General features: G+C 35.8%; 1 protein-coding gene across 1 annotated transcript in view; it reads right to left on the bottom strand.

Moving 5' to 3' along the window:
• Nucleotides 1-307: 307 nt before the first annotated feature.
• The window catches only part of LOC131050578 (polycomb group protein FIE1), a 121,334-nt gene continuing 106,087 nt past the window's right edge, over nucleotides 308-15,554 (bottom strand). Inside the window, exons 10-13 of the mRNA XM_057984774.2 lie at nucleotides 2,086-2,182; nucleotides 1,218-1,281; nucleotides 1,014-1,073; nucleotides 308-817 (exon numbers count right to left, since the gene is read on the bottom strand). Coding sequence (XP_057840757.2) covers nucleotides 760-817; nucleotides 1,014-1,073; nucleotides 1,218-1,281; nucleotides 2,086-2,182 — 279 coding nt within the window. The 3' untranslated portion in view covers nucleotides 308-759. The remainder of the gene's footprint in view (nucleotides 818-1,013; nucleotides 1,074-1,217; nucleotides 1,282-2,085; nucleotides 2,183-15,554) is intronic.

The raw sequence follows: 15,554 nt of genomic DNA, 5'->3' as shown, positions 1-15,554 counted from the left end.
AATATCAGCAGCATCTTTATGAAGTCAAAACATTCTGCTCTTAGGAAACAAGATATTCATGAATATACTATCTACTTTACTGGAATAAGAAGACCTAACTGAAGCCACATGTTTGTTGCCATTTTAAATTTATACATTTGTATCTGAATGATTAATAAATCATACAGAATTGTAGATACACATGCATTGATATTTTACACAACATAATAAAATGTAGTAAACACAGTCAATGTAAGATAATTCATAGGGAAATTTTGAGAAAAAGTAAAGGCAATTTCATTTACATGTAAGATAATTCATAGGGAAATTTTGAGAAAAAGTAGAGGCAATTTCATTTACTTGTAGTGAAGACTTTCCACATAATATATCCATGTCTCACAACTGGATCTTTAGCTCTTACCATATAGATTCTAATTATTGTCAAGGCTACATGTATACCGGCTCAAATTCTATCTAGGCAATGTCTTAGGCCAGCTCACCAGTGATCCAACTCAAGACTTCAACACAGTGAGCACCCCTTAACAGTCAGTCTGGCTCAACTCTATAAAGATTTCAATATTATTTATTTCTTTTATAGTCAAAGAAAGACCAAAAAGTTATATAAACATATTGAATTTATCGTTTGCAAAAGAAATAAAGATTCAAAATTGCGAACACCATTAGGATTCCTCATGGCATCAACCAGAAAATTAATCGATTTTTGTCAAAATCTCACGCACAACCTGTAATGATATATTTTTGTCCAGAAAATTGGACACTTTACTGAACTACATCCCAGCGCCATATGCTACCATCTTCACAGCAGCAAAGGATGATACTGTGCTCACAAAAGCAAATAGGCAATAATTAGTTCACTGCTAATTTGAAGATTAATTATGTCTATTGGTACACAACAAAAATCCAAACAAAATTTATGCAAAGAATAAGGTAAACAATTATAGCTAATGCAAGAAAAGGAAAATCAACAAATAGGTTTGCCAATCCCCTTTTAAGAATTCAGTAGAGCAGCAAACCTTCCATCATAAGAAATAGCAGTCTGTCTAATAGGAGATTTGCACTGATTATGTGATAACCTGTTTAATAAATTACAAACAACACCAACATAAATCAGCTATATCCTCCGTTTATCTATTAATATGTCAAAAAAGATCTTTAGTTTTACCAGAAGTACATTCATGATTTGATACAAATAAATTTATAGGACTTGAAAATTTTACCTAGCTATCAAATTAGGAGGGCTTGACTGTAATTCCCAGACATAAATCTTTCCTTCCCTGTTGCCTGATACGAAAAAATGTGCCAAGTAGTCAACTCAAATTTAAACAGGTGATACAAGAAAACACTGCATTAAAAGGACAGAAATAATGGAAAACACTGAAAAAGTACAATTAAATCTAAAAGCAAAACGTTATAAGTATTCAATAAGACAGGTTTAATGAAAAGCAATATGAAGCCATCTTAACTCTTTAAGCTTGAATTACTAATTTCTATGACAATACTCCTGAAAGTATGAAAAAGAAAATATAAATATGAATTTTCGCTCCCAAGTTCTGGGGAAATTGCATCCCATTGAATTTAACTTATTAAACAATTGGGCTTACTACTGAGAAAGACCTATCATCATAATATGAGATGGTATAGTTTTGAGCCCCTTTGGTAAGAATATTGTTAAAAGTTGAAATAGCACAACAAAGCAGGGAAAATTTTCACTGGAAAGTCTTTAAAACTAAGGACAGCTGACAAACGTTTACATTTCATAAACTAAGAAATAAAATTTCATATTCTGCATTGTAATAAAATGCATGGAATTATCCACAAAAACTTGCAAATTATATGCATTTATGTAAATTTCTATAAAAAGATCGCTAATGCTTTTAGGCTAGGAAATTGTACAAATTCATCAATCTATTTTTTGAAATTTCAAGAGAACAATGAATTAAGATTAGCACTTCAAGCTTCCCTTGCAAAGAAGAGACTAATAATTCTTTCTTCAAAGAAAACCCAAGTATAACAAAAGCCCAAAAAGTATGAACGAAATTAAAACATGCTTGGCATTTGACAGCCCTAGAGATGGGAAAACCTTACCAACTGCAATTGAATTGTAATGGAAATCACATGAGAATTTGATAAACCAAATATCACATTCCGGCACTGGATACCTCTGCAGGATGTCCACAACTCCCTGCCACCAACAATCTATGTCAGTATATCCTGTGAATTCAATTATCATAAATATGGAAATTCCATATATCTTGTAGAATCAACTTTTATAACCATGCAATATCCATACACCTTGTAGATTCTATTGGTATAAAATGATTTACTTGATTTGTGTAATCAATGAAAAAAATTAAAGCTATACCTTTGATTTTACATTATTTCAGACCTATGATACATAGTACTCAGTCCCTGTACCTTACTTCAATGGGTCCGGCCCCCTGTACCCCCAGGCTGGTGCATATTGTGCAACCCAGGAACATACCCAAGGCATTTGGGACACACCCTACTTTTAAATAAAAATAAATTTTAAAAAAGTAAAATCTGAAAATAAATAATAAACAAAAACTATAAGTTGAAAATAAAACCTAAAAAGTGACATACAAACACAAAACACAAACATTCCTACATATCATTACAAATTACCAAAACTCATTTTTTGTCATTGCTCCAGGTTGCTAGTTTTGTTTTTAACTTTTAGGATTTAAGGATTGTGAAGGCATGTTTAATAGGTGCTATAAGGATCACATAGCCTTGCATTAAGGAGAATCATCATTCAAGATAAGTTATTTTCATGTCTGTAAAAAAATATAAATTTATTTCAAAACTTCATTTTTTCTTTTTTTGGTCGGTAATAAGATTAGATTTTATTAAATCAGCCGGGATTTTGGACTGGCCCGAACCAGGTGAGGCTCCACACAAGGAGCCACCTCCCCAAAACAATCAAATCAAAAAAGTGAAGACCCATTAACGGGTTGGAAAATTACAGCACAGTTTTGTTTGTCCTTAACGTGTGATCTGAGGAGCATGTCCTGGCTCCTCCTTCAAATGTCTCTTGCCTTTCTTCCTTTTCACCTCCTTCCATCCCTCATCCTGTTCCTGCATTACTGGCGGAGCAACTCCTTCTACCTCTTTGGGCTCCACCTCATCACTAAGAGAAGGCATAATACTTTCTCCCTCCAAACATTCCAACGGCGTTGAAACCGCTGCATGCCCCTTCTCAATTGCAAATCCATCTTTGACTCCATTCAAGTCAAGGTTCGATTCAGTTAGATCCTTATTACAATTGTCTTCTTCCCTCAAGATTGGGGATCACCCTTCTGACTCACATCCTTTTTCTCCACAGAATAATGAACAAGATCCACATCTTTCAACCAAGAAGCAGCTTTTTCTACTCTGCGCTTTGAGCATTGAGCTGCAATGTGCCCAATTGGAAAACAGCTCCTACATCTGAAGGGGATTCCTTCATAGTCCAAAGACTGCATCCAACAACCTTTTGTTGTTTTCATCGAAATCACTTATGGGCAATCCTTAGTGACATCCATCTCAACAAGAAGCCGAGCATATGTAGAATGTAGAAGATTGGAAGAACCCTCATCCACCATCAAAGAACTACCTAAAGAGTTCCCAATAGCCTCAAGACAAGAGTCAAACCATAGATGCAAAGGAAAGCTAGGAAGCCTGACCCAAATGGGAACTCGATCAAAAGATTTAGTAGTCGGGTTGAAAGCCGAATGCAAGGGCTTCAACATGAGCAAATGATTATCATCCTAACACCGTTGATTATTGCAGAGAACCTTATCCCTATCCTCCACTGCTTCAAAAACCACCACAAAAAACCCTCAAGCATTTGGCTAGATTTGAACACAGCCCTTCAAAATGGGTTCCCAGTTGACAAAAATCCAGTTATGAAGCTCACATAAGCTTGGCCAAAGACCTCTAAAACGACCAATCAGACCTAGCCCCAAAAAACTCTTTCATTGAGCTCAATCTCTTTTTCAGCCTCCGCATCAAGGGTCACAGATGTTGCATGGGGAGAGAAGGCTTGAGCAAAACCAACCCTCCCTGAGACCGACCTGGACTAACAATTCTCACCATTTGAAAGTCTTGTTGATCGGGTCTCTCAACGCCTAGAGAAAACCCTTTCCTCCCATCTAGAGCCCCCCTCACCTGAAACTGAGCCACCACCCATCAGGGGATTTCCACAGCTAGCATGCTCTAGCCACAAAGATTTGCCCGCTCCAAACCTATGCACTTGAGAAGCCCTATTCGAGAAGAACAGCTTCGGCTTCCTTACTCTTACTCCCGACAACTCTTTGCCTCCCCAGGTGACTACCTTAGCATACAAAGAACGCCTATTCAGATTGAGCAAAGGCTCACCATGCCATGAAGAAGAAGCTTGTCCATGGCAGAGCCTAAGCCTTGAAACCCTAGGGGCAGTAACGGTCCACAGCATCACGATAGGTTTTTTTTTATTCAAAAACTTCCTATTTTTTTGCTGAAAACATTTTATTGTTATTTTCCAAATTGTTATTACATTGTTTCTTATTGAAACCTTATTGTTATTTTCTTTTTCCCTATAGTAATATAGCCTAGGTTTATATTTTTCTTTTCCAATTTTCCTAATATTTGCAGTGTTCCTTGGTGACACGTTCTCTAAACTTTTCCATTGTTTCCTAAAAGGGGGACAACTTGTGAATGGGAACCAAACATCCACTCCACTTCCCCGCACCCACACACAACTTTCCTTCTTTGAATTTGAAGAAGTGTAGCTGGTCAAGAGCCAATCAAGTCAAGTCTCTCTAGTGAGGTCAGTCAGTTTTCAAGGCTTAGGAAGTGAATGGTTCACATCTTTGCTCGCTCTAATCAAAATTGGAAATCAAGAAAATTTGGCTAAGGCATGAAAGTGAGTTTGTCGTTCTAGGCTAGATCACTACCCGTTCTAGGCTAGAACACCTTCCGTTTTAGACTAGAACATCAATCGTTCCAAGCTAGATCACTACTTGTTCAAAGCTAGAACCACCCTATCTTTTGACTTAGAACATTTACACAATTGCATTATCAAGCTGTTCTAGACTAGAACACCACTCGTTCTAGGCTAGAACACCAGTCATTCTAGGATAGAAAGCTATCCGTTCTGGACTAGAACGCCACTAATTCTAGGCTAGAACGCCTTGTCCTTTGACCAAACACATATCGTCCTTTGACTGTGATGATCTACAACTAGATCGTTTTCTCTAATCAAGCTAAGTTCAATTTAAGATGAAGAAAAGAGGATAATGCCTTGAGTTTCAAAAAACGATGCAATTTGTGATGAGGCATGAAGGACAAGGAGATATTAGTTTGCCCAATGTGCATGAAAGGCATATCATTAATTTGGTGAGTCTACATAGCGTGTGGCATGAATAGGTGGCGCCTTTTCAAGACCAAAATTATCTTGCCAACATTCTATCTGCACAAACCGCATTTACTATGAGTTTTAACTTTAAGACTCAAGGGTGATTTCAAACAATTAATGCAAGGTGAAAGGAAGACATTTAAAATTGATGACTTCAATCTAATTCAATCTATACAAGTCACTTAATCAGATATAGCCGATTGCTCTCAATTAATTTGAGTTTTTAAAGTTCTAAGCATAGGCTATAAATGATGATTATAGGGCATTTAATGTGTGTGCATTGCATTTACAAAAGGATTGCAAGGCTGTTCATTTAATAAATTGAGTTGCAAAAGTCGAAGCCTTTCATTGAAATAAATTGCAACACATTTAATGAATGATATTTTGCCTTTATGAATCGAATGAGAAGCATTTAATGTGAGAGGCAAAATAAAATGGATTTGTGTTTTCAAGATACCACGATTTTGAAGAAGAGGTTTCTCATTTAAAAATTTGAAATAGATAGTTGTCAAACATTAAATGAGTGCAACAAAGGTGTTCATAATTTTGAACACAAACATTAAATGAAATCTGCCAGGATGCCTGCGATGAGGTATCGCATCTCCCAAACAACTATAAACTTGTATTGATCATTTCATTTGATCAATACATAGATCGATATTGCCTTTGACAAGAGCAGCGAGCTCAACTTTATCAAAAAATTTGCCCATGCTACATCAGCAAACTGCCTTCACTCTCCAGCAAATTTGTCCTTTAAGGGTGGCAATTTGAGTCTTATCTCAGGCGATGGTTATTTTGATCAGATTTTGAAGGCCGGCGATCTCATTTGGATAGCAATTGGACTGAGGCAAATTTTCCAGTAATGCTTGCAATATGATTTTGACAGTAAATTAAGGTGCAGCGATCCTCCTCTGATCAGATGTTGCATTATAATGTCTCTTGACAGCAATTTCAAAAAACAAAGGGCACTTATGCTGATATCGTTTCACAGCTTAGATGATTTAGCTGTGCAGCAAATACATCAAGACTTATCAGCGAATTTGCATCTGGAAGACAGCGACTTCATCATTATTTCACATTTGCAATACTTGGTCCAGGCTGCACCAAATACACACATCCACATATTATTCATTTGAAGTGCAACTTTGATTGGCAATAGCCGTTGAACTTCTGTGTGGCAGATCAACTCCATTTGGTCAGCCAAAGTCATTAACGAAGGCAGCAATATTGAGATAATCAGGCAATAATGAATTAAGTCTCAGAGAACTGATCATCAATTAGAAACAAAGTTTGAATCGCCACTTTTATATCAATACTCCAATGATCCCCGATTTGGCATCCGCGAATTCTTGAAGAAAGACAGTTTTGTCTAAATAATCGATTACCAGCCCATTTTAAATTAGTTCGTAGGTCTGAGATAGATTCATTTTGTCATATCAGACCTAATTCTATTGCTGCTATGCCCTGTCACTCGTCAAATTTCATCTTTGAAGTATTTATTTAGTCCATTTTGATCATCTTTAAGAGTGAAAGTATTGCTGCTATGCCCTGTCATTCGTCAAATTTCATCTTTGAAGTATTTATTTAGTCCATTTTGATCATCTTTAAGAGTGAAAGAACTAATTATTATCTTTTAGGATGATCATATCATGTTTGGCTAGGGTTAGAGATGCGACCTAGGGTTTGAACTTATTCTTTCAAAGGTTATCACTCTAGAGTTAAAGTGCATATCCTAGGCTGTCAATTTCACTTTACAGGCAAATATCACTTCACAGAACTAATTTGAACAACTCTTATAGGTGAAGGATGACTCCAGAACGACAAACTCTCATCAAGGAGGGCATTGCACTTCAAGTCTCTATAAGGCAGCTAATGGGATCATCAAGTCGCAAGCTCATTCAAGGCAGGAATAGGAGTCATATACATCAAGGGGAATACAAGGAGACTCCAGGTGTAATGAGAACATGATCCGTTCTAGACAAAAACAAGGTCCATCCAAGACAAGAACACAAGGCATCCTAGGCAAGAACAGGGTTCGTCTAAAGCAATGACAAGATCTGATGCAAGCAATCAGCATGAGGAATAATGGAAAAGCAACATCAAGGCAAGGAATAGCAATCAACATCAAGCATTCAAGGATGGAAATTTTTCACAATCTTGAATTTCCTTCGGAAATCCAAGAATCATTGTCAATATAGCCAGGTGAAAGCTCAAGAATGCAAGTGATCAAGAAGAGTTAATCAAAGTTAGAAGATCAATTTGAGAAAAGTCATTATCACATCAGGAGCTTGGACATGTTGAGTATCAAGAGATATGCCTCATTCATTTACAATTGCAACTTGCGATGAGTTACAAAGGTCGAAGCTAAGGTGGTACCCAGTCATCACATCCAATCAAGATAAGGCGTCCAGATTCAATGTACTTAACTCATCTACAAAGAAGATAACTACCACATGTGGACACAAAGTTCGATGTACCTACTGTAACCATTTATTGGTCAAATTTTCAAAGGACATGTGTCCCATCAAATGTAATTTTGTCATTGGTCAAGCATTAGATGCTTTGCAATGGGTGTCACAAACCCTAATTAGGGTTTCTATCTTTCGATCTTGGCCATTGATTGTGAATCAATCTGAGCCACTGAATTGTAATGAGAGCACTATATAAGGCTCCACTTCTTCATTTGTAAGGTTGATAGACAATAGTTCAATAGAATAGCGAATAGACAGTAGTTGATCAATAAGTAGCAAGCAGATAATTAGAGTAGAGTAGAAAGATAAGGCAAAGATTGTTGCTAAGACATTGTTGTAAGAAGCATGTAAATTTCATTGAAGATATGGTGAAATTGATATGTTGATTTAACAATTTGCATGGTCTCTACTTCTCAATTGATTTTCATGTTATTTAGATGAATGGAAGAACTTTGTGTATGATCAATGGTGAAATTCTTATATCCATACTACTAACACCTTGCCGATGGTAAAGTTGCCCTGCGTAGTCAACTGGATCCATCTTAGCCAATGCTTAACTTCAATTATCGCTTCTTCATTCATATGCATCAACTAGATGGTATCTATGCTTGGGGTGATGATTTGAAAATCATAAAGCTAGCCCTAGAAGATCGCACTAGCCTTGTGGAGATGTTCATAGCATGTCAAAGCAAACCTTAGTTGGAGTTTCATCAAAGATTGTCCTTTGCTCTTACATTCTTAGTGTTAGAATAGCTTCCTCAAACCCTCATCCTTTTTTCCTTTTTTTAATCAAGTGAAATCCTACGTTCCAGCATCATTCGAGCACTCAAGCATTCAACGTAAGTCCACCTTGTGATCCCAGCAATATCACATCATATACAACTGAGTCTATCCAAGAGCACGTCAAGACCTGACATTCGAGAACCTTGGAGTCGTCCCACTTGATCACGCAGCTTAGCATTTGGGAGTCTTTGTTCAAGAGAGTATAGAATACTTAGTATTTTATTGTGTTGCATAGTGCGTAAAAACACCATCAACAAGACCCCATCCTATAGTTGTATAATTTCACCCCATCACTCAAAAAAGGTGGGAGAAATTGAACACCACTATGTGTGAAAAGACATGGTAGAATTCTTCCCATTTAATGACCAGAAGATGAGGACCACATGAATGCCTTCAAAAAATGTATATTTTAGAGGAGACTAGATTTAATGGAGTTGAGTGGATTAATTATATAGAATTAAATGGCTACAAGACTTCTACAAGGATTGAAAGGCGCACTTTGACATAGGCCAAGCCGATTAGTTAGTGGACAGTTGATGTAAGAGCATCCCGAGGTGTATGAGCAATCTTGCATCAACCAAAGATATTTTGATTTCACTTTGTTTGTTTGCAGCTTTCTAGTCATCAATCAATCTCTACACTTCACCGCAATTGCATATATCACCTTGCGGTTTGAAATATATGTTATACAATGAACCTTCAACATCACATTCACTTTTCAAAAGAATTTGATCACCAAAGGCATAAATTGGTTTTTGAACTTCATCGAGCTTGGCAAACTAACACTGAGTTTCACTACTCATAAGTTGCAATAGCTTTTCGAAGTTTGCGACAACAAAAGAACACATCACATGGTACATTGGACACAAAAGTGCTTTTGGTATTCACTGCATCATGTTTTACATCACAATATTCAATCTAGGAGATTCTTCCTAGATATTTGGCCAACTACACAGTTCATCAAGGACTTGGGCTTTTTGCCACCTTATGGTCGACTAAGATCATTCACAAGACTTAAGGCTGATATATAAACATTGTTCAAAATCATTTGGAAGTAGCATTAAGGCAATTGAGAGAGCAAGAGATAGAGAAAGGATATGGAATTGTATCATAATATCATTCAAAAAATTTAACTACACATTTGTAATCAAATGGTTGAGGCCTAGAACATTCAAACCCCAATGCAATAGATTGTGATTCATTATAGACCATAAATCAATAGAGATCATATCATGGTCTTGTTGTGTCATTTAGTTTTTTGTTGTGTAATTGTGAGTTGTTTCATTTCATTGCATGGTTGGGCAGTCCTTAGTTGGACCCTTTATCCATGACTACATCATGTTATCAAAGTGTAAGTTTGGAATCCTACAGACAGAAAGAGAGTTGGTATCTTGAAAATTCTACATGTGAACAGCTCACCAAATCAAGGCAACCTACAAGAGGCTCAAAAACAAATTGCCAATTAGAAGACAATTGTAAGGAGTGATTGCAAACCAATTGCTAACTTGAGGCAGATCATAGCAGATCCCAAGAGAGATGCCACTATGAAGAGTTCAAGGTGTTGCTAACATTGCCGGAAGAATGAAGGAACAATTGAAATGATGACGGCGACGAAAGTCTGATTGAACATTGTAGAAGACAATAGAAAAAGAGATCTAAACCCTAGAATTAATGAGAATGAAAGAGGAGATGCATAAATTGGTAAGTAAAATCTAGAAAACCTGCAAGAAGAAGAAATAGATAAAATAAAAAATGTTAAAAGCTATTTCTAAAATTGGTAAGAGACCTAGAATTGAGTTTTCTAATGATTATACTGATTTGAACCCTAAAGAATTGATCGATTGGATGAATATTTTGAGTATGAGGAAATTGTAGATCCTAGAAGGGTTAGATTTGCAAAACTAAATTGAAAGGACAAGTTTGATGAAAAGTACAATTAGAAGAAATAGGAGACGAAAAGGAAAGATAACAAAATGGGATAGGATGGTTGTAAAGTTTAACAATTTATACCTATTGATTGTAAGTTGGAATTGTTGAAGAGACTACAAAATCTATGCCAAAGAGTAGGACCATAAAAGAAGACACTAAAGAACTTTACAGGATGATCATTAGGAGTGGATATAATGAAGAAAGCAAAGACGAGATTGCAAGATATATCAATAGGTTAAGAGGGAATATTCATGAAAACCTGAGTTTGGTAAGGTTAACAACGTTAGAGGAAGCATATTAATTTGCAATCAAGGTAGAAGAGAGGTTGAATAAAAGATTTGAGAGCAAACAAAACCAATAGAGAGTGTAATGAAACAAATTGCACAAAAGAGGAAATATGTTGCAAATACTTTATGATAATTAAGAAAAATAAGCCACTTCAAGAGGGTAAACCTCTAAAAATCTTCAAGAAGAACAAAATTTGCAATATGATGATAATAAGGTTTAAACTAATCACAAGCTCTTATATATACCCTAATTATGCCCTAGATATCACTCACCAAAACCAACTTAGATACCTAGCTATAACATCCAAGACAACCTAAATATTTAACTAAGAATATAATAATGATCAATTATGATCCTATAACTTAATTAAGAGTAAGGTAGCCACAAGCCGACTACTCAGAACCTATGAACACTATAGGATTAAGGGCATAGCAAGCCTCCCTCTTCAGAGAAGCATTGTCCTCATTGTTGATCAAGTGTAGATGCTTTTGCACAAAATCTTCATCTTCCCACGTGACATCTTTGATCAGCCAATTCTTACACTAGATGAGGTATTCTTTGATCGTCTAGGGTCCCAACTATGGATCCAAAATGGCTCTTGCTTCTTCATCTATCTCTAGTAACACTATTTGGGATGAAACTTTATGTTCATTAGACTTCACCAAGCTAGAGACATGGAAGACTAGATGTCGCTTTGTAAACTTTAGTAGCTCCAACTTCTATACTAATTGTATGTCTTCCATAAACCTTTCAAAGGCCTATACAAATTGGGTTCCCACTTGTAATTCAATGCCTTGTGTTTCAAGGATGACTATCATGGTTTTTGCTAGTGATGAATATGGTCATTAACTAATCTCACCTTATTGTGTGCTTGTAAAGGATACATGATGGAGGGTGGTAGGTTCTTTGGTAGTTGAAGGGATTGACAATGATCACTTTTAGGAAGTCATCTTTTTGGCATATGCCTCAGAAATGTAACTACATGCAAACTAGGTGATGTGGGAATCTTCGGTTGCACTTCCAATGATAATAATTGAGTCACGCCTCTAACCACACACATCTTGTTTAGTCATGGTTTGCATTTGGCATGAGCTTACCATCTCTAGAATTTTTACATGCAATCCTCTTAGCTCAAATTTACTATCCTCTAAGTGGAAATGCATCAATAGCTCTTATAAATTCATCTCTATTGTACCCAAAGTAGTGAGCCATTGGACTCCCAAAACAATGTATACTGAAGCCATGGATATGGCAAACACAGGATCTATGATGGTGAGGTTAATACTAAGGTGTTTCCCTAAACAATTGACTATACCACCATTTGCAATCATAACTTGAAATCCTAGGGTCAAGCAAACAAAACAATTTACTTGTTTTGTCAATTTCTTGTTGATAAAGTTGTGTACTCCTTGAGTCAATCAATATTATTACCTTCTATTGTTTTAGGAAACCCCTTACCTTAAGAGTGTGTGGTTTGGTACTACCTAGTAGTGCATGACAAAAGATTGTTGGTTGGACAACTTCTAAGTCTTCTACCACCACTACACACTTCTTCACCTATTTCTTCCTCCTAGGTACCCTCAATGTAGAATAATTTCTTCTAAGCACATTTATGTCATTTCTTGTAGTTTCCATCACAATTTCATTTTGTTCAGATGTCCTCCAATCTTCTTTACTAGGAAATTCCTCCTTTCTATTAACCATAAACTTTTCTTTTGCATACTTTGCCATAATCATTGCTTGGAACATATTTCTTTAAACCACCTAGTAATAATTCCTTCAAATTTTCCCCTAAAACAGTCTCCACCCTTAATGACACTTTAGAATTGATCAATATAATCTTTGACCATACTTTTTTGCTTTAATTTGGTAAGTTGGCTGAAGTAGTTGGTATCGTCCCCACTTTGAAATAGAATTTAACAATAAATAATAATAATAAAATTAATATACAAAGGAATAAAAAATAAAAATTAAATTGAAATATAAAAGAATATGATTAAATATAATTTTAAAATTTAATTAAAGTTAATGAATGGTCAACAAGCATGAAATGATAAGTTGTGACTCCCCCAAATATGAGGTATAAAAGGGAGAAGAGAACTCATTTAAAGGGGGGTAATTTGGGAATCAGAAGTGCAGATCTGATTGTGAAACGTTGTGTCCCTTTCAAAGGGCAGAAATAATGAAGAGTCGCACTCTTTCAAAGAGTGCTAATGGTGAAAGGGTGTCTCTTGCCAAAGGGCATACATGATGAAGAGGTGTGACCTCTCCCTCACATTAAGAGATATAAAGGAAAGGAATCAAAAGCCTCCAATAATATCACCATCGATCAGATCGGATCGGAACTGTTATTAAGTTACACGCAGTAACATCCGTGTTCTGGGCAGTACGCATGGGGATGTGCTTAATATATGATGCCTGATAATGCTCTTATGCAGAATTTAATAGTAATATTAACATAGACTGCAATATGTATGACAGTCATACTTAATTTTATATAGATTCATAATACATGAAAAGTTAGTATACTCATAGCCTAATCCTTGCTTTTCTGTTAATGCCTACGCGTTGGGGAAAGGCGGTATTAATACCTCGCAAGGTAGATAAGACCTGTGGTGGAATGGATAAGTGCTACATCATACATAGGCAATGGATAAGGCCTGTGCTGGAATGGGCATGTGCTACATCATACAAAGGCAATGGATAAGGCCTGCAGTTGAATGGGCATATGTTACATCATACAAAGGCACTATTTGTGGAGGATAGTTTTCTAGCGCCCTAACAAAGATTTCCCAATCTCCACGAAGATTGATCATTAGGATTAATTAGGGATTAGACCTGGATATGTTGATTATCCCTTGTATGATGTATGCTAATTGTTCCCAAAAGCTAACAAATGCATAATAAAATATAATAAGTATGATGAGATGTGTTTAATTATTGGAAAATAGGCTATCTCCTAATAGGGACATTACATAGTTATACATAAAACTATCAACATGATGTACAGCGAGTTCCTCTTAAAAAATAGACTATGTGATAACGCATCCCTTCTTTTTCTTCTCTTCACATTGCCAACAAAACCAAATGAATTGGTCGAGTTCTAAGTATAAGGATGCCATTGTCTACTTTTGGTTTACATGGAACAAGATGAAGATCAAAGAACTGCTCCGTCTGGCAAAGCCATTTGGTTGGATCATTACCATCAAACTTTTTCATAACCACCTTTGGTGTGAAATGCCTAGCTATAGAATTATTTGAGTTATGGTCCGTATCTAGCTTTGATTCAAACCCAAAAGTATCATTCCCCTTAGGAGACTCATTTTCTTCCCAAAGTCTTGTTGTGTGGTTCATATGTTTGGAATCTCTAGAACCTTTGTGAGAAGTTATTTTTCGAATCATCGTCAAGAGACCTTTTATCTTTGCATCCAAATTTGCCAAGATTTCTTCATTCATCCTATTGATTTCTCCCCTAATTTGCTCCTTTATAGATTCATTATCTATGAGACCAATCTCCTCAATAACAACATCCTCATTGTCTAGAGATTTTCCAAGTTTGACAATGTTATTTTTGTATCTTGTTGCAAGCCCCAAAAAATTTGCAATAAATTAGAAATAACAAATCCAATCAATTTGATTTTTTTATTGTAACATACAAAGAGCTAGATCTTGCCTTTAAAAAAAAAAATCTCCAACAAATTTGCTAATTTACACAGCCGCAAATTTGGTGGAAACCTTAATTTTGTAATAACTTTCTGAATTATCCAAAATGTTTCCCAATCAATATTGTAAGTGAATCAATGCATCCTTGTTCAACCCTCTAGAATTGAAGAAAAAAATTGCTGATTTACAACCCTTGGAGCAAATTTTGTGGAAACCTTAATTATGCAATAACTCCTTTAAATCTGCTTCAAATACCCTCAAATTTATATAGTGGTACCTTTTATACGGCCTTAAAAAGCCCTTTAAAAATTAGGAACAAATTCATCAAAATAAGAAAGCTATCCGTTTTCCAAAATGACCTCCAAAATCAAAAGAATTGTGTTGTTTCTTACCTTCACAATGCCACCAAGATCATGCTCTGATACCACTTGTAATGAAACAAATTGCACATAGAAGGAAATATGCTACAAATGCTTCATGATAATTGAGAATAATAAGCCATTTCGCGGGGGCAAACCTCCAAAAGTCTCCAAGAACACAATTTGCCCTACTAAATTATTGCCAAGTCTTTGAACTAAAACAAAGGCTACCAACTTTACAAAGAATGCACATGCATTAGAAATATATGCATCTATAGATTTTGTATGATTGGCATCAAGATCCTTCACAATAAAACCAACCTTGCAGCATGTAGGAAGAAGATTTCCCAAATGGATGAAACCCCAACTTGGAGACATGTTTATTGTCAACTCCCACCTTATTCCATTCCGTTCATCCTTAATCAAGCTACATAATGACCACTGTTTACTGTGCCCACTTATATATCAATATAACCAACAAATCATAAACAAAAAGCTTCAAATTTTAATTTTCACTCAATCTTGGCCTGATATTTGTGTTCTTTGAAAACTGAATTTTGTGGTCGCTTTTTTTCTCAATGCTCAAATAACATCCAAAGTATTTATACCTTTAACATTCAAATCTAACTTATAGAAATCCTTAAGTTTATCAAAAACCTCAAAATC

The sequence above is a fragment of the Cryptomeria japonica genome, chromosome 4 (genome assembly GCF_030272615.1).
Source record: "Cryptomeria japonica chromosome 4, Sugi_1.0, whole genome shotgun sequence".
Classification (NCBI taxonomy): domain Eukaryota; kingdom Viridiplantae; phylum Streptophyta; class Pinopsida; order Cupressales; family Cupressaceae; genus Cryptomeria; species Cryptomeria japonica.
The sequence above is the reverse complement of the archived record's forward strand: the minus strand, read 5'-3'. Positions and strand labels throughout refer to the sequence as shown.